Source organism: Nicotiana attenuata, chromosome 6 (genome assembly GCF_001879085.1).
Source record: "Nicotiana attenuata strain UT chromosome 6, NIATTr2, whole genome shotgun sequence".
Taxonomy (NCBI): Eukaryota; Viridiplantae; Streptophyta; class Magnoliopsida; order Solanales; family Solanaceae; genus Nicotiana; species Nicotiana attenuata.
The window spans coordinates 923,805-949,791 of record NC_031994.1 but is presented as its reverse complement, the minus strand read 5'-3'; the positions used below and the strand labels follow the sequence as shown (position 1 = coordinate 949,791).

Genomic DNA, 25,987 nt, shown 5'->3' with positions numbered 1-25,987 from the left:
AAAAAATGTAAACTGTAAGTAAAATTATTACCTCGTTGGTCGGCCGGGGCGGGGGCGGGGGGGGGGGTGTTTGCTGATGAGGTGGGGTATCCAAAGACTATATAAATCCAAGTGTACTTTCTTCTATATTCTATTTTAAGAAAAAGCTGTAATTACTCATTCCTTCTCCCTCCTAAATTTCATTCCTTTCTTTGAACTCATGAACATGGCACCACATCTTTCTCCGTTTTCATCGCTTCTCTTTTTAATAAATATCCAATTTTTAAATCACTAATTACATTTATAGATCCTTTTGACCCTAAAAACAGACAAATCAAATAAACATGAAAAACCCCACTACTCCATTTTTTCTGTGTTCACTTTATATCAAGACTCAATTTTTTGCCTTATAATCTGTATCTTTTTGCATATTTTGTTCAATTATCAAATACCCTTTTTGCCTTCTGTTTCAATTTTTCTTCTTCACTTTCTGAAGACTCAATTTTTTTTTGTTCAGTTTCAATCAAGACTCAGTTTTTTTGCTCACTTTCTATATATCAAGACTCAATTTTTATACTTATAATAATCTGATTTTTTGGCATATCTTGTTTAATTATCCAATACCCTTTTGCCTTTTAATTCAGTTTTTTCTTGTTCACTTTCTATCAAGACTTTTTTTTTGTTCATTTTCTGTAAAGACTCAATTTTTATTCTTATAATCTGATTTTTTTTGCATATTTTGTTTAATGTTCCAATACCCTTTTGCCTTCTGGTTCATATTTATGCTTTGATGAGGCTATTTCATACTACTCCATTTTTTGTTTCATTTTCTATATATAAAGACTCAATTTTTATCCTTATAAACTGAGTCTTTTTACATATCTGGATTAACAATCCAATACCCTTTTGGCTTCCGTTTCATATTTATATGCTTTGATGAGGAGATTTCGACGATGTACTAGGATTTCTATCCTCTCTTTGCTTGCTATTTCAGTGTTGACTCCTATTTTTCTGCTTTCTTTAAAGCTCAAAAACCTCAACTCTGATGGTATATTTTCTAACTTGTTATTGTTACTTTTGGATTTTTTTAAGGTTTCAGTTTAATCTGAGTTGTGTTTATTTTCAATTTTTGTGCAGTATCGAGAGATTTTGTTGAAGACTTGTCAATTCTTGTAAGTTTTTAGTCTTCTTTAGTTCCATATATTTATATTATTCTTGCTACTTGTGATTTGTTGATTAGTGTTGTTGTTCCTGTTCATTCTTTTGTAATTAAAAAAGATTAGCTTTAGCAACTTATAAAGAAAGGAAAAAGCATAAGCTTTTGTATAGTTAAGTTCAGTTATGCATCTTTGGCACCATATAATGGAAAGAGAAAAAAACACAAAATTTTGTATAGTTAAGTTCAGTCATACATCTTAGGCACCATATAAACAACAAACCCAATGGAATCCTACAAGTGGGGTCTAGGAGGGTAGTGCGTACGCAAAACTTACCCCTACCCTGGGGAGGTAGAGAGGTTGTTTTCGAAAGACCCTCGGCTCGAGAGGATGAATAGAAACAAACAATCTTAGGCTCCATATAATGGAAAGAAAAAGAAAATAAACTTTTGTATAGTTAAGTTCAGTTATGCATATTGGCACCATCTAATGGAAATATAAAGCTAAAATAGTTAATGTTTTCTCTTCCTTCATTGTCCTGCTCCTGTGGAAAGGCAAACAAGAACGACGCGTAGGAGAGATCTCTATTTCTTCAACTATTTTCTTGTTTTTCTTTTTGCATGATTGTCTTATTAATGTGATCATACTAAATAGAGAAACAAATGTCTGACTGTGATTTGTTTTTTTGGGTTTGAATTCTCTCCTCTTCAGAAGCATAGGATAGAGGCTCAAGCAAATAGTGCAGTTAAACTGGTAACAAAAAAATTTAGATAAAGCCTACTTACTCTTTGTGTGAAAGTCTAACGGTGATCACTACTTGTGTTTGTAAATCTTTGTATGTTGTTTCTTTAGGAAGAAGTTGAAGGCCTAAAAGAACCAACATTGGTTGTGTACAGAGATGGAGAGCATAGCTCTGCAGTCAGTTTGGGTGAGAGTGATAGGCTTGACGAAGCAGAAAATGTTAACTTTAAATGCCTTTACCATTTTTTCCCTTTCATTTCTGTGCAGCATTTAACTATGTTCTCAGTTACAGGAACCACATATGTTGGCGAAGAAAAAAATCAACAAAACTTGTCTGAGCAAAAAGTGTCCTCATCTAGAGAAAAGGTATTATTCTGTATAGCTATCTATTGCATGCTATGGCTGAAGATAGAGGAGGCTATAATTTTCTATCTTGTGAGATTTTTGAACTTTCATCACTTGGTACTAAACAAGAATGCCATTCATGTTGGTTGTCGCCAGAATTGCGAGTATTGGACTTACTGTAACTTCTAATTTGGCTGCATATAGTGGAAAATGTTCAGATTTAGTCATGTATTGTTGGAAAATTCAGGAGTTAGTTATACAAAGAAATATTCCCCGTTGTATCTATTTTGAATTGTCAAGCTGTTGTTTTGTTGTGGTGATCATGTTGATGTGTAGAGGAAAGCAAGTGTCCGTATATTTGCTTTTTGCTATATCTAGAATGGGTTTTCTAACTTCAGTTAAGTAGAAACGTTTGATATTTGAACGTGCAGGAGGTAGGAAATAGAGAACATGTCAATTTAGGGGCTTCAATGAAAGTTCACGAGAAGAATATCGAGGATGCCATGTCCACTTACTTTCACTTTTTAACAATTCATTGTAGTTGTCTGTAGCAATTTTTAAAACATTAAAATGTTAGATTTGGTAGTCCGGACCTTCCTTTCCTCTCTTTTCTGATAGATAATTTTTTTTGTGCACTTCACTTTGTCGTGTGCAACTATAATGTTCTTTTTTTTTCCATAGAAACTACAGGCTTTTTGTAAGTTTGCGGTCTGCTGATTTCTGTTAGGATTATGACAGGAGAAGTCCAGACCAAAAGGGGTTCAACACAGTCAGGGTGTACAGTCCCATTCGCAGAGGCCATTAGATGAGAAGGTAAAAGAGATGAAAGATCAGGTGATTAGGGCCAAAGTATACTTGAGTTTTGCGCCACCAGGTAGCAACTCTCATTTTGTGAAAGAGATAAAGCTACGAATTAAAGAGCTAGAACGAGCTATGGGTGATGTTACTAAAGATTCTCGTTTGTCAAGGAGGTGAGGTCATTTTTCTTGCTTGGGTCATTCAGTATGAGACAGATGATAATTTGTTAAGAGTAGAAGTGGGACATAAGTGAGTCAAGCTTTTGTCTTGGAATGGACAAGAATATTTACTTTATATTGACTCAAGGATATTCGAAACAAATTGGTTTGACTTTCTGATATTGGTTAAAATACGAAAATGAATGCTGTTCTTGAATAGTTAATATGTTGCAAATATAATCTAAGAGCAGCTAGCTTTCCAGGGCAACACAGAAGATGAAAGCCATGGACTCGACGCTGCTGAAAGCGAGCAGAATGTACCCTGATTGCTCAGCTATGGTGAAGACACTTCGTGCCATGATGTATAATGCTGAAGAACAGCTTCGATCACAAAGGCATCAAACTTCCTTCCTTATACAGCTTGCTGCAAGAACTGCTCCGAAAGGCCTTCATTGCCTTTCCATGCGTTTGACCACAGAATATTTCACCTTGCAGCCTGAGGAGCGGGAGCTTCCTAACCAACATAAATTGCAGAATCCAGATTTCTATCACTTTGCTGTCTTCTCAGACAATGTTTTGGCATGTTCTGTGGTTGTCAATTCAACTGTTTCAACTGCTAGGGTATGCTGCTCCATTTTTTGTTGACTTTTCCTTTTCCCTTATATTGTAGCCAACATTAGAGAATACTGAGTATTTGATCTTATAATGTAGCCAACACTAATTATAGGACAAAATGGTTGGTCTTCAGAGGAAAAACCTCAATTTTCTTGGTTAGTTTACGGTATTTGCCATCATTTTTTGGTGGAACTGTAGGAAAAAAAATTTGGCTCGAGTTTGGAAGTGACAAATTCTAGGTCATGCACATAACAAGTAAGTTATAAGGATATAAATGAGTATTACTCAGGCGTCTTCACTTCTGCAAAAACATTTTCAAGATTAGTTGCTTCCTTCTGAGAAGGGGAGCCTTGGCGTAACTGGCAAAGTTGTTGCCACGTAACCAGGAGGTCATGGGTTCTAGCTGTGGAAACAGCCTCTTGCAGAAATGCAGGGTAAGGCTGCATGCAATAAACCCTTGTGGTCTGGCCCTTCTCCGTACCCCGCGCATAGCGGGAGCTTAGTGCACTAGGCTGCCCTTTTTTAGTTGCTTCCTCCTGTCCATTTTTTATGGTTGCAGTAATACTATCATTTCATCAGCTTATATGCAATAGGGATAGGGTAAGCAGAGAAAGTTTGACTGGTTTTATGGTAAATCTATTGCAAATAATAACTGCTAATTTATGTGCTTGGCAGGATCCAGAGAAAATTGTCTTTCATATAGTGACTGATTCTCTTAACCTGCCAGCCATCACAATGTGGTTCTTGATGAATCCTCCTGGCAAAGCTACAATTCAAATTCAGAGCATAGACAGTTTTGAATGGTTATCGACCAAATACAACAAGGATCTGCAGAAGCAAAAGGGCCTTGATCCAAGATATGCTTCTGCATTGAACCACTTGCGCTTTTATCTGCCTGATATTTTTCCTTCCCTGGACAAGATTGTGTTCCTCGACCATGACGTGGTTGTGCAAAAAGATCTGACCAGACTTTGGGACATCAACATTAAGGGTAAAGTGAACGGTGCAGTGGAGACTTGTCGTGAAGGTGAGCCTTCATTCCGCCGAATGGATATGTTCATCGATTTTACAGACCCCTCGGTGTCAAAGAGTTTTGATGCAAATACATGCACATGGGCATTTGGGATGAATATATTTGATCTACAAGAGTGGAGGAAGCGAAACCTAACTGCGCTCTATCACAATTTCTTGGAGCTGGTAATAGATCTATATCCTGCTGTTTGCAGATTGCTGTTTTATTATATACTCTTTTCCTTTTATCGTCGTGCTAAAAACATTTAGTATGTCATTGTGTTAATGCAGGGAAGTAAGAGACAATTACTGAAAGCTGGTAGTTTGCCAATTGGTTGGATGACTTTTTACAAACACACACATGCTCTAGATAGGCGATGGCATCTCCTCGGATTGGGGCATGACTCTGGCGTCGCACAAGCTGAAATTGAGCAGGCGGCAGTGATTCATTATGATGGAGTTATGAAACCATGGTTAGACATTGGGATTCAAAAGTACAAGCCATCTTGGACAAAGCATGTTAGCTATGAACATCCATATTTGCAACAGTGCAATTTACATGAGTAGCAATTTGATCCCAGAGGTTTAGCTTAAGTCTTTCCACTTCACTATGATTATTCTTTTCTTCACATTGTAGAAACCACTTACGTTCACCTTGGCGCAATGGTAATAAGTTCTAGCCATGTGATCAAGAATTCACGGATTCAAGCTCTGAAAACATCCTCTTGTGAAAATGCATGGTCAGGTTGCGTACAACATATCCTATGCAGTATGGCCCTCTCCAGGATACGCGCATAGCGAGAGCTTAGTGCACCGAACTGCCTCTTTTAGTGTAGGGACCACTTTTGTTCACTTGATTCTTTCCATATTGATCCACTATATATTCTTCCTTTGTAATGTTCAACTCCCCTTGTTGCCCCTTTTTTCTCCACTTGAAATTTTACACAAACTCATCCCAAATAGCAATAACTTTATTTGAACATTTTCTGAGATGACTTCTAATTTCTTTTCGATCGAACGAATATGAAGAAAAGGTCTAAATGAGGATGTGAGAAAAATTCTAATTGGATTCTTCAAATTCTTGGGAGCCATTGTTGCAAATGCGGGAATGAAAAAGACCTGCGGTTGTAAAGTTGTTATTATTTAACCACCAAAGGATGTAATTTTGAGATAGCATTTGACGAAAAAGTGAGTTCACTATTTTATAAAATCTAAACTTGGTTTCTTGAGCTTTAGATACGTTAGAAGAGAGCGTGACTTTAAATAATAGTTGACATTTTGAGTCTTATACAAATCACGTTTGATTTAGGGTGTGTTTGGTATAACGGAAAATGTTTTCCGTGGAAAATATTTTCCAAGAAAATGTTTTCTTGAAAAACAAGTAGTAATCTTATTCATTTTTCGATGTTTGGTACGCAAATTAAGGAAAATGACTTCTCAAGAGTATTCATAAATAATTTAGATATAATAAACATGAAGCCATGAACTTTCAAACCAACAACCTTCCGGACCCACAAAATTCATAAACTTTTGAACCGCTAAACTTTCAAAACCGCGGAATTTCGAACTCGTAAACATTATAATTTCTAAACCCGTAAACTTCCAAACTCATAATTTTAGAACTTGTGAAATTTTGAGTCTTTAAATCGATAAATAATAAAATTTAAACTGAAAAATATATTTAAAAAATATTTTTTTTACGGGGGGGGGGGGGAATAGTAGGGGCTGGGGGGAGGGGGTTGGAGTGGGTGGTGCAGAAAAACGAAAAAACAGAAATTTGAAATTGCAAAAAAAAAATTAAGGTAAAAAATAATAATTTTTTTTTTGCGCCGGGGGGGAGGGGGGAGGAGGTGGAGGGGTAGTAAGGTGGGTGGCAACGGAAAAACTGAAATTTGAGGGAAAAAAACAAACCTTTTTTTGGAGAGGGGGTGGGGTGGGGAAGGTTGAGAAGGAGTTTGGAAAATGTTTTCCCTTCTCTTGATAAGGAAAACATTTTCCTCCAATTGGAGGAAAATAAGTTCATAAGGAAAATATTTTCCAAAACATTTAAGCCAACCAAATATAAAAAAATTGAAAAATATTTTCCTTCGTACCAAACACACCCTTAAACTTGGATCCTTAATCCATTTGTGTGGCAAAGATGAAAGCATTTTGGCCTTAACTCATTTTTTGGTAAGACAACTTTCTTTTGAAAAAACCAATTCTGCACCTCTATCATTTGAAATCCTTCAAATCGTCCCTTTTCAAGACTTCAACCATTTGATTTCGCATATTAAAGTTATTATTTTAATTAATTTAATCAATCACTTTACTCTACCAACACTCAATATTTAGCCTTGATTAATTTTTTAGTTCGATCGCTTAATCATTTAATATGGATCTTAAATGGTACTTTTAAAACTTTCCTTTAGATTACTTGAACCCTTACTTAGAATCTTTAGGTTAAGTAGACTAATTAACGGAGTTATACTTTATTACATTGCTTTAATTAATTTAGGTGTCCTGATCACCATAGAAATAATTAGGGGGCGACAAATAAAAACTCGAAATTACCAATATGTTGTACCATAGTTTAACCAGTTTAACATAGGGTATAACAAAATCACATAAACTTTTGGAGAATATCTGAAGTTAAACTTTATCGAAGTTAAACTTTATCCGTTCAGGGCAAGGGGACATACTCCTGGAGAAGATAACACCTGAGGTTCACAATTGTGTGTTGTTCTTGGCAAGGATATGGCAACATCCTTTTCAAAGCGGACTTGGCAACGTCCGCATTGAAAAGATGCCATGCTCTTCTTTTCATGTCTTCCTCCACTGATAGTCTGCAGTCCAATACATGCTGAATAAGATTCTATGAAGGACTATCTCATCACTACTGCATCTACAGCCTGATCCAAATAAACAATCTTCATTAAATACTTTTGAACAATGCTCAAGATAATGTACTAGAACGAAAAAATAAAAAGAAGGATGAAAATAATCTCACTATCTGAGTTGCATCACTGTCCTTGATTAGGAGATTAAAGTAAATTGTTCCAGGTTTACTACCAATACATGACCAATCACCATTAGGATTGAATGTATCCACGCCAACATTGTGTGCCTGAAAGATAAAATAGTTAGAATTTATTTCCAAGAAAAATAACGAAGGGTTTAACACTAAGGAAATATATGACGTACAATCCCTTTTTCGTGACGAAGTATTTGAGTGACTTTGACTTTTAAGAGATTTCTCGCAATTTTCAAAAGAAAAAGATCTTCTTCCTGTTATAAATACACAATGTATATTTTGCTAGACTAAAATATCGATTTATTGAACAGTTTGTGACTTATATTCACGTATTTACATACGAGATTCTTGAAATGGAGTGGGAAACTTATACAAGCATACATTCCATTACCACTATTCATAGCAATAAACACTTCTTCCCTGTCAAGATTGGACTTTGCTTAGATATTGTTCATTGTCAATTTGTGAGTAAAATCGAGCAGTTCGCATGTAATAATACATAAAAATATCTTCCAGTAGTGATCTATAAACTCACCCCATCACCAAAGAGAATAAGATGAAACAACAAATGAGTTGACAGAAAGAATAAATCCAATAGCGCATACTTGATCACAGTTAGAGGAAAATGAAAAGGTGTTGTTGTAAGCTTTCCACGTTGAAATTTCATGATAGGTTGAGAAGGCCTTGACATTCCACCCAAAAGAAAGAATTATTTCAAAAAGCAAAATATGCAAATATGACATACACAAGAATGAAATTCTAAAAGAAACGTATGCCTCAAACAATGAGACAAAAGCCAATCAAATAAAGGACAGTTAAGGATGAAATCTTCTCTCTTCATGTACCTCGAGGATGTACTGACAAATATGATCACACATAAATTGCATTTCGAAAAAGGATCTTACAAGAGCACAACGTCTCTATCTGTAAAATTTTAAACTCGTCAACTCTTCTATATTAGTGATTTAGTGGCATCGAAAATAATATTATGCATTATTATCAATTAAGCTAGTTTAAAATAAGATTAAATAATACGCACGCTTTATTTAGAAGTAATCTAAAAGTTGAACTCAATGAGATCACACAATGATGAAGTAATAAGCTTTACATATTAAGATGTATATAGTGTAGTTGAATATTATATCTATAAAGTCTCGTTAACATGATTTTGACATATATGTTTAATCTAGCATGTTAAGATATTTCTATATAACTATATGTACACTCATTTTATTGTAGTATATTTTTGGGTTCGAAAAATATTTAAGATCCATTTGAATGAATTACTTAGCTCAAACCTTGTTGATATTCAAATTTTGTCACTCCTTTTTTCTAATTTATTTCCTTGAGCTTCAAGCTATTAAAAAGTCAAGTACATTATTTTTTATTACAGTCATCATTATTATTCATCATGGCAAAATCATGCGATGCTTAGTTCAAATTAATCAAGTTAGGTATATTTAGATATTATCCTTCATACATTGTATTAATCCTGCTCTATGTTAAACTTTTCTTGTTTTGACATGAATATTTGTTCAAGCATTTTTAATTTAACTACATGACATTCACTAAGTTTTAACAATTTACTTGGTACATTCTATTTTTGTTTCGAGCAATTTAGTTGTTTATTAATGCATAATTAATTTCTTCAACTTCCAACTTTTACCTAGAAATTCTGTTTCTAGAAAATAACCTTCGGATAGATTTTTACTTTCTATGCTTGCTAGATTTTTTATTCCTTAACTCAAAACTTTTTCTGCCAACTTTTCGAAGAAAAATGGTGAAAATGGAAAGAAAATTTTGTGTTTTAACCTTTTTTTCTTGTGTGTGGGGGTGGGGGGGTGGGGGGGGGGGAGGAAAAATTGGGAGGTGATAACTTTTTTAAGAATAATGTTTAACTTTGTTTTTTTTTCCTTTTCATTCATTTTTCTGATTTTAAACTTTTTTTAGTTTATCATATATGATGTGGATTTGACGTGTCATCGACCTTAGGAGTAACGCGTATTTTCGGAGGGGTTTAAGACATATGTTTTACTCGAGTTTAGGTATCCAGTTGAAACTTTGTGGAGTACAGGGACCGCAATGTCAAATCGGTGTAAGTACAAGTGTCTATTAGGCTATTCTGCCTTTAATGATTGAGATCTTTACATAAATAGTCGGTCGTATTTACTATTTATTTTTTCTAGTCAGTATATATAAATTATAAGCTGATTATATATGGTTATACATATATTATACACCCTTCAGTTATTTTTAGCTTAAGGGAATGGATGAGCAGTTATTTAGATTAATTTTTCTTAATAATTTGCATTTACATTGCACTTACTTTCTAATTATCTCAGTAAATATTTTACAACATAGCATTAGCCCAAAAGAACATAGAAGAAAGAAAAGAAAACAAGAAGAAAAGGCTTTAGGCCCACATTCTCGCCAAAAGAGCCCAAGTAAATGGGCCCATTTCGTCCAGCAATAACCACCAAACCCAACTGAACATGGAAGACAAGGCTTTAAACTAGCATATAATTTATTGGGAAGTCTACGTTATATATATATATATATAAATCCCTAATTAATTTATAATTTCTAAAATACATGAATTTAGAAGTAATGGTAATTATTCCTTTGGCAGAATGGCCTAAATGACACTTATACTTGTGTCACTTTGTCATGCCAGTCATTTTACTTTACTTTTTTTCATCCAGATACTTTAACTTATTCAAAATCGATATTTTAAACCCCTCTGACCTGTGTGTGTATCTCACTTGCTTGACGTGGATGTCTCATCATATTCCGCGTCATTTTTTATATTGTATCTACTAAAAATACTTATTAATACTATTTTCATAAAGAAAAAAAAAAGAAAATTAATGCATCCATCTCATCTCCCTTCTCTCAAATTAGGGCTGCCTTGTGCTTAGCAGTGCACAGATTTTTTCTTCCTTATCCGTATCATATCCCTTCTTCCTGAAAGGGTTTTATCCGTTTATTAGCTGATGAAGCAATTTATATTGATTTTCGGCTACTGAGCCAATGATTTAATTGGAGAAGTTGCAACTTGCCAGAGATAAACAGAATGATTGCATATGATATAATTGATGATTATTGGCCTAAAATATTTGGGCGGAAAAAAACTGCAGTACATCCTATCCAAAGCACAAGAACTTCTATTGAGTTGCAGAGGGGGGAGAGAGAAAATGAGGAGTGAGGTCGTTTTAGACGGCTAGTTTTGCAATTCCGTCAATTACATCACTTTCTGCCGTGAAGAATCAATGTTTGTTTTCACGGCGTTAAATTGAGACGTCTCAGTGGCTCTGCTTTTGTTTATAAACGCGGGGTAGGGGGGGGGGGGAGGGGGGAAGAAGAAGAAGAAAAGCGTACAGGGAAAAGGGAGATGGGGGTGGAAGAAGAAGAAAAGCGTAACAGGGAAAAGGGAGATGGGGTGGGGGTGAGGTGGAAGAAGAAGAAGCGTACAGAATGTCTCTTTGCTTTTTTTCTTTTTCTTTTTTTAACTTATTTTATTTTCCATTCTTATTTTGATGATTTTTTCTCCTTATTTTAATTATTTCTTCTTCAAAATCTTTATATGCACGCTCCTTGGTCGCATGAATTACACATACTTTGTCCAGCTCAACTATTTTGTTGCCACATGTGCTTGGTCAATGGTCAGAGGGGTTTAAAATCTAGATTTTGAACAAGTTAAAGTGTCTGGATAAAAAAAAGTGAAATAGGAGGACTGGCATAACAAAGTGACACAAGTATAAGTGCCATTTAGGCCATTCTGCCTATTCCTTTCGATGTGGCACCATACAGATATCATGAGTCAAACAAGTTTTTCTATTTACTGGTATTTTGTCATATACGATTCGATCAATCACATTCACAAGTCTTGATGGTACGTACATACACTTGTCCTTACCAAGATCTTAGTAGGAGTATATAATCTGTTAAGTTTAGTGGATCTTAATTTTGGTTAATTCGGTTTAATTAATTCAACATTTCGTTCAAAAGATAAACAAAACCAATTATCAAATTGAAATGAATTTAATTCAATTTTCCAACCGGGTTAGATATATGCTACATATACCTAATAAACGAAAATATTCTTATGTGAGAGAATCTTATTTTATAACAATATGAACTATGTGGACATCAATTTGATAAGGAATTTTGAATGTTTTGCACATCTTAATAAGATTTGTTGCTTTATAATACTCTTATTTCTGCGTTAATACAGTATATATATTACTACATTTAAGTCATTTTGTTTGACTTAAATTTTATTGGGTCAATCTAAAAAAGTGATTTTCCTCTTATTTTGTAGATCTAATATAGGTATAACAATGGAGGGCTATTTTTTTTTAACTACTTTAAATTCAAGTCCGGCTTCATATTTCATTTGTTGTTTTTTCAAATATTAGCGGTCTAATTGTAAATTTTGTTGAAAACAATCGAGCAATCAACCAAAATTAATCAATTTAGAAAATAAAGGATTAACTGTGACGACCCAAAGGGTCATCACTTGTTTTCTTATTCATTCTGTGCTTCCGAGGCCTTGAAAACCTCATTTAGGGTCACCTTGATTTGCGTGCGCAGTCCGGGCGCGTAGCCGGAAAGCTTAAATATGAAATTTTGTGAAAAATGTTAAGTTTTGATATTAAAATGAATAAATTTTACTTCGGTCAACATTTCGGGTAAACGGACCTGGACCCGTGATTTGACGGTCCCGGAGGGTCCATAGGAAAATATGGGACTTGGGCGTATGCCCGGAATCGAATTCCGAGGTCCCAAGCCCGAGAAATGAATTTTTGTGTGAAATTATTTTTTGGAAATAATTAAGGAAATTGGAAATGAAACTTGATTAGAAGACTATGGTATCGGGCTCGTATTTTGGTTCCGGCGCCCGGTACAAGTCTTATATATGATTTAAGCACTTTCTGTAAAGTTTGGTTGAAAACGGACGTCGTTTGACGTGTTTCGGACTTAAAATGGAAATTTGATGTTTTATGAAATTTGGAAGAAATCATGGATTTTGAGGCTTAATTCGATGTATATGATGTTGTTTTGGCGATTTAATCGCACGAATAAGTCCGTAGGATGTTTTTGAGGTTGTGTGTATGTTTGGTTTGGAGCCCCGAGGGCTCGGGTGAGTTTTCGATAGGCCACGGGGTGAAATTTTGGACTTAAGGAATTGCAGGCCTGCAGGCTTCGCATTTCCCAAACTTTTCTCGCAATTCCCAGGTTGTTCGCATTTCCCAAGCTTTGTTCGCAATTACCAGGCTTCGCATTTCCCAAACTTTCTCGCAATTCCCAGGCTTGTTCGCATTTCCCAAACTTGTTCGCAATTCCCAGTTCGCAATTCCCAAACTTTTTTTCGCAATTACCAGTTCGCAATTCCCAAACTTTGTTCGCAATTCCCATATCTGCAACCTGTATTTTCATACTTAGTCGAATTTTGAACCACTTTCACCATTCTTTCAAAACCCAAACACACTTAGGCGATTTTCCAAGAACAAGACTTCTTCCAAATTAATTGTAAGTTGATTTTTACTCATTTCTTTCAATCATTAACATCATTTAACATGTTTTCAACTTAAAATCAATGATTTTCATGGGTGAAATTGGGGGTTTTGGGTTGAACCTAGGTTTTTCTAAAATTGGGGATTTGGACCTCAATTTGAGGTCCGATTTCAAAACAAATCACATATTTGGGTTTGTAGGAACATGGGTAACCGGGTTTTGGTTCGAACCTCGGGTTTTGACCACGTGGGCCCGGGGGCGATTTTGGAATTTTGGGCAAAACTTTGGGAAATTCATTTTTTTGCATTCAAATTGATTCATTTAGAGTTTATTGATGTAATTAAGTAATTTGTGATTAGATACGAACAAATTGGTGGTGGAATCAAGGGGTAAAGCTATAATTGAAGCATGAATTATGTTCGAGGCATCCAGGTAAGTGTTTGGTCTAACCTTAGCTTGAGGGATTAGGAGTTGCGTCCTATTTGCTATTTGTTTCTTGTTGAGTACGATGTATAGGCATGGTGACGAGTATCTATACGTCGGTGTCGAGTATGACCATGAGTCTTATATTGTGATTTCCATGATTTCGTTGTATTATTCATGCCTTAGTGAAATTTTTTATTTGTTGTGTAAAATTGTGAAAAGAATTGTGGCCTATGAACGTTGAGGAGCGTTGCCTCCAGTTGTATAATGAATTGTGAAAGTATAAGTGAAAATTGAACCTCTAAAGCAGCGGCTCGAGTGATGGAGTGAATTGTGAAGTAAAAGTGAGAAAGAGGAGAGATCATTATGTTGCCCCCTTGCCGGGCTATTCTTGAGTTGTGGTTACCTTGTATGGTGTTCTTAATTGATATTACGGATACTTAGGTTGATGATTCTTTGTGTTAGGTATGAATTATGGTTATAGCTGAGGCAGTTAGATGTTGGGACAAGTTTGGGTATAGCTGAGGCAGTTAGGTGTTGTAACAATTTTGGGTATAGCCGAGGCAGTTAGGTGTTGTAACAAGTTTGGGTATAGCTGAGGTAGTTAGGTGTTGTAACAAGTTTGGGTATGGCTGAGGTAGATAAGTGCTGTGACAAGTTTGGTTATAGCTGTTTCTTTTTCCCTTGTCGGGATAGTATAGACCTTTTGATCCCTTGCCGGGACTCTTGTTATATTTGTAAATATTATATATGGATTTGTAAATATTATATATGGATCGGTTTGCACGCCGCAACAATATTCTATATGGATCGGGTTGCACGCCGCAACAATATTATATATGGATCGGGTTGCACGCCGCAACAACATTATATATGGATCGGGTTGCACGCCACAATAATATAATGAAATGGGAGCGGGTGGTACGCCTACCACGAGATATAATAAAATGGGAGCGGGTGGTATGCCTACCACGAGATATAATGAAATGGGAGCGGGTGGTACGCCTACCACGAGATATAATGAAATGGGAGCGGGTGGTACGCCTACCACGAGATATAATAAAATGGGAGCGGGTGGTACGCCTACCACGAGATATAATGAAATGGGAGCGGGTGGTACGCCTACCACGAGGTATAATGAAATGGGAGCGGGTGGCACGCCTGCCACGAGATACATGAAATGGGATCGGGTTGCACGCCTGCAAGAGATATGTACTGACAGTGAAACCTGCTTTTATTTCCCTTATCCGTGTTAGAGTTAAATTATTGATGTTCTTTATTATTCTCTTGATATTCTGTTTTTACCTGTTATCCCCCGAAGCATGTTCCCCCTCCCATCCTTACTTGCTTATACCTGCTTTACTTTCCGATGTATTTTATATAACTGCACAGGTTTATTTGATAGTCTGGTCCTAGCCTCGTCACTACTTCGCCGAGGTTAGGCTAGGCACTTACCAACACATGGGGTCGGTTGTGCTGATACTACACTCTGTGCTCTTTTTCACAGATCCAGGTCCCGGAAAGCCGTAGTAGCTCGGGAGCCAGCCTTCAGTTCACTGAGACTCCGAGGTAGCCTTGCAGGCGTCCGCAGGCCCGGCGTCTCCTCTATTTTTTATTTATGATCTGTTATCTCTTATATTCGAGACAGACAGTGTTACTTTCTTTCAAACGGTTGTATGTAGTAAATCTTAGTAGTCCGTGAATGTTGTGACACCAATTCTGGGCAGAGGCACATGTGGATTTTTCCTTATTATTTGGTTTATATCGTTTAAGACTTCTGCTAAATTACAAATTCCGCTGTTGTTTAATTATTTATTTCTTGTTAATTAAATTGGTAGAAATGGATTTTAAACAAAAGCATTTATGGATTCTAGATATGTGGCTTGCCTAGCTTCTACGAGTAGGCGCCATCACGATCCCCAATGGTGGAAAATTCGGGTCGTGACAAGTTGGTATCAGAGCCCTAGGTTACATAGGTCTCACAATTCACGGACAAGCTCGGTAGAGTCTGAGGGATCGGTACGGAGACGTCTGTATTTATCCCCCAAAGACTATAGAGTTAGGAAAAGTTTCACATTTGTTCTTTCCTGTCGTGCGGTCTTGTTTCTCAAATGCTAAATTGAAACCTCTACTCTTGTTCCTATGCGAATGACGAGGTCATGTACCGCTTCTTCAGTTGAGCAGCAGCACAGACCAGTGATAGATCAGCTACGTCTTCGGAGGCTTTGTGGAGGTTGGATAAGTTTCACCAAGCTCTTCACTACTACATTCAGCGGTGCATCTACTGAGGATCCCCAGGATTTTCTAGACAGTTGTCAGGAGGTTCTCAGGAACATAGGGATCGTGGAGACCAATGGGGTCGATTTTGCTACCTTTCGCTTGTCTGGATCCGCCAAGACCTGTTGGAGAGATTATTGATTGGCTATACCAGTTAGGTCACCAGCTTTGACTTGGGAGCAGTTCACGCAGCTATTTCTGGAGAAGTTTCTCCACATCACTCAAAGAGAGGTATTAGAGGTGGAGGTAGAGATGCTAGAAGTGGAGGTAAAGGTATTAGAGGTGGAGGTGCAGGTATTGTTCTGGTATGTGGTAGAGAAGCTTCGGTTCTATGTTGCGCCATATCTGGTCATGCCTAGTGATTCTTGCGTGCCCCTGTTTATGTGTCTACGCCGATGGGTGATTCTATTGTGGTGGATCGCGTCCATTATTCATGTATAGTGGTTATTGGAGGTATTGAGACTCGTGTAGATTTGCTTCTTTTGGACATGGTTGGTTTCGATGTTATATTGGGGATGGACGGGTTATCACCTTACCACGCTATCTTGGACTGTCATGCCAATACTGCGACCTTAGCTTTACCGGGTATGCCTCGTTTAGAGTAGAGAGGGACTCCCGGACATTCTACCCGCAGTGCTATTTCGTATGTGAAGGCTCGGCGTATGGTCGAGAAGGGGTGTTTGGCCTATTTAGCATATGTTCGTGATTCTAGTGCTGAGGTTCCCTCTATTGATTTTGTGCCTGTTGTTTGTGAGTTCCCTGATGTTTTTCCTTCAGACCTGCCGGGTATGCCACCCGACAGGGATATTGATTTCTGCATTGATCTGGTTCCGGGCACTCAGCCCATTTCTATTCCGCCATATCGTATGGCCCCGCCGGAGTTGAAGGAGTTAAAAGAACAGTTGCAGGATTTGCTTGAGAAGGGTTTCATTAGACCCAGTGTCTCTCCTTGGGGTGCGCCGGTGTTATTTGTCAAGAAGAAGGATGGGTCAATGAGGATGTGTATTGATTACCGGCAATTGAACAAGGTAACGGTCAAGAATAAGTATCCACTGCCGAGGATTGATGATTTGTTCGACCAGCTTCAGGGTGCCAGGGTATTTTCCAAGATTGACTTGCGATCTGGCTACCACCAGTTGAGGATTAGGGCATCCGATGTCCCTAAGACAGCTTTCCGCACTCGGTATGGGCATTATGAGTTCTTGGTTATGTCATTTGGGTTGACAAATGCCCCAGCAGCTTTCATGGACTTGATGAACCGAGTGTTCAGGCCTTATTTGGATTCATTCGTGATAGTGTTCATTGATGATATATTGATATACTCCCGCATCCAGGAGGAGCACGAGCAGCACCTTAGAGTGGTTCTTCAGACTCTGAGGGATAGTCAGTTATATGCTAAGTTCTCGAAGTGTGAATTCTGGTTGGGTTCAGTTGCATTTCTGGGTCATGTTGTATCAGCGGAGGGTATTCAGGTGGACCCGAAGAAGATAGAGGCAGTCAAGAACTGGCCTAGACCAGCATCAGCTACAGAGATTCGGAGTTTCTTGGGGTTGGCAGGCTACTACAGACGGTTCGTGGAGGGATTTTCATCTATTGCAGCCCCGATGACCAGATTGACCCAGAAGGGTGCCCAGTTCAGATGGTCGGATGAGTGTGAGGCGAGCTTTCAGAAGCTCAAGACAGCTCTGACTACGGCACCGGTGTTGGTTTTGCCCACAGGTTCAGGGCCTTATACAGTTTATTGTGATGCTTCCCTTGTTGGGCTTGGAGCAGTGTTGATGCAGGATGGCAAGGTCATTGCCTCTTCTTCGAGGCAGTTGAAGATTCATGAGAAGAACTATCCGGTTCATGATTTGGAGTTGGCAGCCATAGTTCACGCGTTGAAGATTTGGAGGCATTATCTGTATGGTGTGGCGTGTGAGGTGTTCACTGATCACAAGAGTCTTTAGTATTTGTTCAAGCAAAAGGAGTTGAATTTGAGGCAGAGGTGGTGGTTGGAGTTGTTGAAGGATTATGATACCACCATTTTATATCATCCGGGAAAGGCCAATGTGGTGGCCGACGCTTTGAGTAGGAAGTCAGCCAGTATGGTCAGTCTTGTTTATATTCCGGTCGGTGAGAGGCCGCTTGCTTTGGATGTTCAGGCTTTAGATAATCACTTTGTGAGACTGGATGTTTCTGAGCCCAGTCGTGTGTTTGCTTGCACAGTCGCTCGTTCTTCATTATTGGAGCGTATCCGTGATCGGTAGTATGATGATCCCCATTTGTGTGTCCTTAGAGACACGATGCAACGCGGAGGTGCCAGGCAAGTTACCTTAGATGCTGATGGAGTCTTGAGATTGCAGGGGCGAGTTTGTGTGCCCAATGTGGATGGGCTTCGAGAGTTGATTCAAGAGGAGGCCCATAGTTCCCGATACTCTATTCATCCGGGCGCCGCGAAGATGTATCAGGATTTGCGGCAGCATTATTGGTGGCGTAGGATGAAGAAGGATATTGTAGCATATGTGGCTCGTTGTTTGAATTGTCAGCAGGTTAAGTACGAGCATCAGAGGCCTGGTGGTGTATTTCAGCGGATTGAGCTTCCCGAGTGGAAGTGGGAGCGGATTACTATGGACTTTGTTACTGGACTTCCGCTGACTCGGAAGAAATTCGACGCAGTATGGGTTATTGTTGATAGGCTGACCAAGTCAGCACATTTCATTCCTGTGGCAGTCTCCTATTCTTCTGAGAGGTTGGCTGAGATCTACATTCGGGAGATTGTTCGCCTTCATGGTGTGCCCGTATCTATCATTTCGGATCGGGGTACGCAGTTTACCTCGCGCTTCTGGAGAGCAGTTCAGCAAGAGTTGGGCACACAGGTCGAGTTGAGCACAACATTTCATCCCCAGACGGACGGTCAGTCCGAGCGGACTATTCAGATTCTAGAGGATATGCTTCGAGCTTGTGATATTGACTTTGGAGGCTCGTGGGATCAGTTTTTGCCTTTAGCGGAGTTTGCCTACAACAACAGCTACCAGTCGAGCATTTAGATGGCTCCTTATGAGGCTTTATATGGTAGGCGGTGTCGGTCTCCGATTGGATGGTTTGAGCCGGGAGAGGCTCGGTTGTTGGGTACAGATTTGGTTCAGGAGGCCTTGGACAAGGTCAAATTCATTCAAGATAGGCTTCGTTCAGCTCAGTCTAGGCAAAAGAGTTATGCAGATCACAAGGTTCGAGATGTGGCTTTTACGGTTGGTGAGTGGGTACTGCTTCGAGTGTCGCCTATGAAAGGCGTGATGAGATTTGGGAAGAAGGGCAAGCTTAGCCCTAGGTTCATTGGCCCGTTTGAGATTCTTGATCGAGTGGGAGAGGTGGCTTGTAGACTTGCTTTGCCGCCGAGCTTATTAGCCGTGCATCCAGTGTTTCATGTGTCCATGCTTCGGAGGTATCACGGCGATCCAGCCCACGTGTTAGATTTCAGCACTGTCCAGTTGGACAAGGATTTGTCTTATGAGAAGGACCCGGTAGCTATTCTAGACCTGCAGGTTCGTCAGTTGAGATCCAAGAGTTTTCCTTCTGTTCGTGTTCAGTGGAGAGGTCAGCCTCCTGAGGCATCGACCTGGGAGTCCGAGTCCGATATGCGGAGCCGTTATCCTCATCTTTTTTCCGACTCAGGTACTTCTTTCTTTTGTCCGTTCGAGGACGAACGGTTGTTTTAGAGGTGGAGAATGTGACGACCCAAAGGGTCATCACTTGTTTTCTTATTCATTCTGTGCTTCCGAGGCCTTGAAAACCTCATTTAGGGTCACCTCAATTTGCGTGCGCAGTCCGGGCGCATAGCGGGAAAGCTTAAATATGAAATTCTGTGAAAAATGCTAAGTTTTGATATTAAAATGAATAAATTTTACTTCGGTCAACATTTTGGGTAAATGGACCCGGACCCGTGATTTGACGGTCCCGGAGGGTCCGTAGGAAAATATGGGACTTGGGCGTATGCCCGGAATCGAATTACGAGGTCCTAAGCCCGAGAAATGAATTTTTATGTGAAATTATTTTCTGGAAATAATTAATAAAATTCGAAATGAAATTTGATTAGAAGACTATGGTATCGGGCCCGTATTTTGGTTCCGGCGCCCGGTACAAGTCTTATATATGATTTAAGCACTTTCTGTAAAGTTTGGTTGAAAACGGACGTCGTTTGACGTGTTTCGGACTTAAAATGGAAATTTGATGTTTTATGAAATTTGGAAGAAATCATGGATTTTGAGGCTTAATTCGATGTATATGATGTTGTTTTGGCGATTTGATCGCACGGATAAGCCCGTAGGATGTTTTTGAGGTTGTGTGTATGTTTGGTTTGGAGCCCCGAGGGCTCGGGTGAGTTTTGGATAGGCCACGGGGTGAAATTTTGGACTTAAGGAATTGCAGGCCTGCAGGCTTCGCATTTCCCAAACTTTTCTCGCAATTTCCAAGATTGTTCGCATTTCCCAAGCTTTGTTCGCTATTACCAGGCTTCGCATTTCCCAAACTTTTCTCGCAATTCCCAGGCTTGTTCGCATTTCGCAAACTTTGTTCGCAATTCCCAGTTCGCAATTCCCAAACTTTTTTCGCAATTACCAGTTCGCAATTCCCAAACTTTGTTCACAATTCCCATATCTGCAACCTGCATTTTTCATACTTAGTCGAATTTTGAATCATTTTCACCATTCTTTCAAAACCCAAACACACTTAGGCGATTTTCCAAGAACAAGACTTCTTCCAAATCATTTGTAAGTTAATTTTTACTCATTTCTTTCAATCATTAACATCATTTAACATGTTTTCAACTTAAAATCAATGATTTTCATGGGTGAAATTGGGGGTTTTGGGTAGAACCTAGGTTTTTCTAAATTGGGGATTTGGACCTCAATTTGAGGTCCGATTTCAAAACAAATCACATATTTGGGTTCGTGTGGGAATGGGTAACCGGGTTTTGGTTCGAACCTCGGGTTTTGACCACGTGGGCCCGGGGGCGATTTTGGAATTTTTTGGCAAAACTTTGGGAAATTCATTTTTTTGCATTCAAATTGATTCATTTAGCGTTTATTGATGCAATTAAGTAATTTGTGATTAGATACGAACAAATTGGTGGTGGAATCAAGGGGTAAAGCTATAATTGAAGCATGAATTATGTTCGAGGCATCGAGGTAAGTGTTTGGTCTAACCTTAGCTTGAGGGATTAGGAGTTGCGTCCTATTTGCTATTTGTTTCTTGTTGAGTACGATGTATTGAGTACGATGTATAGGCATGGTGACGAGTATCTATACGTCGGTGTCGCATGACCGTGAGTCTTATATTGTGATTTCCATGATTTCGTTGTATTATTCATGCCTTGGTGAAAATTTCTATTTGTTGTGTAAAATTGTGAAAAGAATTGTGGCCTATGAACGTTGAGTAACGTTGTCTCCAGTTGTATAATGAATTGTGAAAGTATAAGTGAAAATTGAACCTCTAGAGCAGTGGCTCGAGTGATGAAGTGAATTGTGAAGTAAAAGTGAGAAAGAGGAGAGATCATTATGTTGCCCCCTTGCCGGGCTATTGTTGAGTTGTGGTTCCCTTGTATTGTGTTCTTAATTGATATTACGGATACTTAGGTTGATGATTCCTTGTGTTAGGTAAGGATTATGGTTATAGCTGAGGCAGTTAGATGTTGGGACAAGTTTGGGTATAACTGAGGCAGTTAGGTGTTGTAACAATTTTGGGTATAGCCGAGGCAGTTAGGTGTTGTAACAAGTTTGGGTATAGCTGAGGTGGTTAGGTGTTGTAACAAGTTTGGGTATGACTGAGGTGGATAAGTGCTGTGACAAGTTTGGTTATAGCTGTTTCTTTTTCCCTTGCCGGGATAGTGTAGACCTTTTGATCCCTTGTCGGGACTCTTGTTATATTTGTAAATATTATATATGGATTTGTAAATATTATATATGGATCGGGTTGCACGCCGCAACAATATTCTATATGGATCGGGTTGCACGCCACAATAAAATTATATATGGATCGGGTTGCACGCCGCAACAATATTATATATGGATCGGGTTGCACGCCGTAACAACATTATATATGGATCGCGTTGCACGCGGCAACAATATAATGAAATGGGAGCGGGTGGTACGCCTACCACGAGATATAATGAAATGGGAGCGGGTGGTACGCCTACCACGAGATATAATAAAATGGGAGCGGGTGGTATGCCTACCACGAGATATAATGAAATGGGAGCGGGTGATACGCCTACCACGAGGTATAATGAAATGGGAGCGGGTGGCACGCCTGCCACGAGATACATGAAATGGGATCGGGTTGCACGCCTGCAACGAGATATGTACTGACAGTGAAACCTGCTTTTATTTCCCTTATCCGTGTTAGAGTTAAATTATTGATGTTCTTTATTATTCTCTTGATATTCTGTTTTTACCTGTTATCCCCCGAAGCATGTTCCCCCTTCCATCCTTACTTGCTTATACGTGCTTTACTTTCCGATGTATTTTGTATAACTGCACAGGTTTATTTGATAGTCTGGTCCTAGCCTCGTCACTACTTCGCCGAGGTTAGGCTAGGCACTTACCAGCACATGGGGTCGGTTGTGCTGATACTACACTCTGTGCTCTTTTGCACAGATCCAGGTCCCGGACAGCCGTAGTAGCTCGGGAGCCAGCCTTCAGTTCACTGAGACTCCGAGGTAGCCTCGCAGGCGTCCGCAGGCCCGGCGTCTCCTCTATTTTTATTTATGATTTGTTATCTCTTATATTCGAGATAGACAGTGTTACTTTCTTTCAAACGGTTGTATATAGTAAATCTTAGTAGTCCGTGAATGTTGTGACACCAATTCTGGGTAGAGGCACATGTGGATTTTTCCTTATTATTTGGTTTATATCGTTTAAGACTTAAACAAAAGTATTTATGGATTCTAGATGTGTTGCTTGCCTAGCTTCTACGAGTAGGCACCATCACGATCTCCGATGGTGGGAAATCCGGGTCGTGACATTAACTTTTAAGTTTTTTTTTTGAAATTTGACGATAATGCATGTGTACTTGACTCCATGATAGACGATTAATAATTATTGCATGAGTTGGGACTTTCTTTGAGAATGTGAGCAAATATAACATAATAATTAAACTAATTAAGATTCACATTTTATTATAAACAAAAGTATTACTGCAAAAAGGATAAGGAACGGGCCAATTATGTTTATCTCGAGAGAGTTGTAATAAGTCCTGAAGGCAATCATGTCTCCGATTTTGTTATGTTTGTGGGTAGCTTGCCTAATGTCAAATTACTTTGTCTTGATGGAAAGTTTCTCCAGGTTAGTACATGTTCGAGATAATTTTATTTATCGGTCATTGAACTTTTGTGTTTGTTACCCAAAAGTAATTTTTCTTTTTTTTTGTTACGTAAAAGTCATTCAACTTTGTGTTCATTACACAAAAGTCAATTTTCTTTCTTTTGTTACAAAAAAATTATTTTACTTTGCTCTAGTTATCACAAAAGTTACATTTTTACTTGAAAAGTCTATTTTGCCCTTGATATTATATATACCTTCATATTTATGTAATATCTTCTATATTATATACTATACAGTTTTTAACTATGTATTTTATTTATAAATAAAATAACTTAATATTATTTTATTTTTTATTTTATAATATATTCCTTAAATTAATTTTTTCTTAATGTTAATTTTCAAAATTTGTAGCGTTACTATATTTGTCGGTAACTTTAATATATATTAGTAGAGAAATAAATCGGCAAGTACATTTCCGTGAGAAAATTCGCAAGTAAACAGACAAAGAAAATGAGGAAAAAAATCATATGTTAATCCGAAGGAAAATCCCTAGGTTCTACTTGCGAATTTAGCTGGGGATATTTTCTTGGGGATTTACCTGGGCAATTGGTTATTTGGGAAATAACATTACTAGAAATTCGGGAAAAAACATCCAAAATAATCAACCAAAGTTAGTCGGTAATGGCCAATAATCGTCCAAAACGCGACCATTAACGTGTAGTCGGTATTTTGAAGGTCGTAAGGACATACCGACCAAAGTTGGTCGGAAATTACCGACCAACTTTGGTTGGTCAATTAAATTCAAAAAAAGAATTGCTGAAAAAATGTTGTTTTATAAATAAAAATCACTAGTTAAAAATATATTATATAGTATATAATATAGAAGGCATTACATAAATATGAAGGTCTATATAATATCAAGGGCATAATAGACTTTTCAAGTAAAAATGTGACTTTTGTGATAACTAGAGCAAAGTAAAATAATTTTTGTGTAACAAAATAAAAAAAAAAGTGACTTTTGTGTAATGAACACAAAGTTAAATGATTTTTACGTAACAAAAAAAAAAAAGAAAAGTAACTTTTGGGTAACAAACACAAAAGTTCAATGACCATAGATACAATTATCTCGTACATGTTCATGCCTTTATATTTTGGTTTCTATAATCAAGTTTGTATTTGCCTTCAGAACTAACATATAAATGATCCTATAATTCTTGAGTCTGATTCTAAAATATATGTTTTCACATATTATTCTTTCAAGTCCTAGCTGAACCTCCAGTTTCGACTATGATATCGAGATAACCATACTCTCTAAAGATTCTTGAACTCAAAAGTTTAAACTTTATGGACTTGGCTCAAATATCTGCTGTTTTCTGTTTGCTGAGAAGTGCTCCGAATTTGCAAGAACTTTATATTGAGGTAAGTTGTAACATTTTATTTTATTTATGATAATTCTATATTTGAAATAAATAAGCACTTATTAAGTTTCTGCTCGTCTTAATAATCAGAAGAATGTCGATAACAAGTTAAACATTTTTTTATGGCCGAAATATCCGTCTGGGGCCACTCTTATAGGACCAATTACTACAACCTTCGAAAACATAATGAGTCCACCACTCTATCCTTCGATCTCCACTTAAAAATCAGGCTTAATTCGCATGACAATTGGCATAAGGTTTGAACTTCGATCTAAGTCACAAGTCCCTCAACATTTGCCACTTGAATAATCCGTCAACATTACAAGTTACACAGTAAACATTTTGTTTTGACTATTAACTTCAGTCCTAATAGAGGGAGTACTTATTAAGCTTAGAGACGCGAGTAATCAAAGAGTACTACTAATACTTGACTAGGCACTACTTCCTTAGATTTTCTTTTATTTATATAAGCGTGATGTCCGAGTCGGATCAGTTTGTGTGCAAATCAATTAGTTTCATCGGTACCACTACATTCAGAGGTGGATCTAGTATTTGTTCACTACTAAAAAAAACTGGAATTAGCTACGAACGTCGTCGCTAATCTGTCGCTAAATCGCCCTTAGCTAGCAGAATTTCTTGATAATCTGTCGCTAATTTGTCGCTAACTGAGATTAGCGACGGATTTCTCTATTTAGTACAGAATTTGTCCGTCGCTAATAACTCAGTATTCAACCAAGCGCACCATTCAATCTTTTTAGAACACGGGTGCCAAAAGATAATATTAGACTAATTTCAAAAAATATGTACATAAAATACCTAGTTTGATGGTAAGACCATGAGTTCACGTGTCCCTTAATTGGGACAATAGATCCGCCCCTAGCTACATTCTTAGATTCTTTATTGATAGTAAGTGTTTTCGTTTGATCACGCCCAACTATGCCTTATAAAAAGGACTCTGCGGACGTTGCAAATATAACCCGAGTATTACGCCCAGGGTCGAATCCACAGAGAGTTAACCTATCAATCACTATCTTTAGACCCACTAAACTCTTCAGAACCAGTTTTCCAGATGTTTGAATCACAGTTGAAGGTTGCTTTACTAACTACGATTGCAAGTAAATCAAACAGCTGTAAATTAAAATGCTAAGGTTGTAAACAATGATGAGAAGAAGCTAAGGCAATGATTTTCCCTATTGAAAGAATCCCTTCTGTTTATGCTCATACAAATTTACCAATA

At 38.0% G+C, this 25,987-nt stretch overlaps 1 protein-coding gene across 3 annotated transcripts; it reads left to right on the top strand.

Annotated features, from left to right (window-relative positions):
- On the top strand, nt 151-5,794 carry LOC109226451 (probable galacturonosyltransferase 6). Of its 3 annotated transcripts, none has more exons than XM_019391200.1 (9): nt 151-1,027; nt 1,117-1,151; nt 1,848-1,889; nt 1,989-2,064; nt 2,164-2,243; nt 2,961-3,193; nt 3,442-3,799; nt 4,469-4,990; nt 5,096-5,794. In XM_019391200.1, exons 1-9 carry the CDS (start codon nt 916-918, stop codon nt 5,369-5,371), a joined length of 1,734 nt encoding a protein of 577 aa, XP_019246745.1. In that variant the 5' UTR covers nt 151-915; the 3' UTR covers nt 5,372-5,794. The 3 variants fall into 3 exon arrangements, with proteins under 3 accessions (XP_019246745.1, XP_019246746.1, XP_019246747.1); XM_019391201.1 differs by having other exon boundaries at nt 2,170-2,243; nt 5,096-5,371; XM_019391202.1 differs by lacking the exon at nt 1,848-1,889 and having other exon boundaries at nt 5,096-5,371.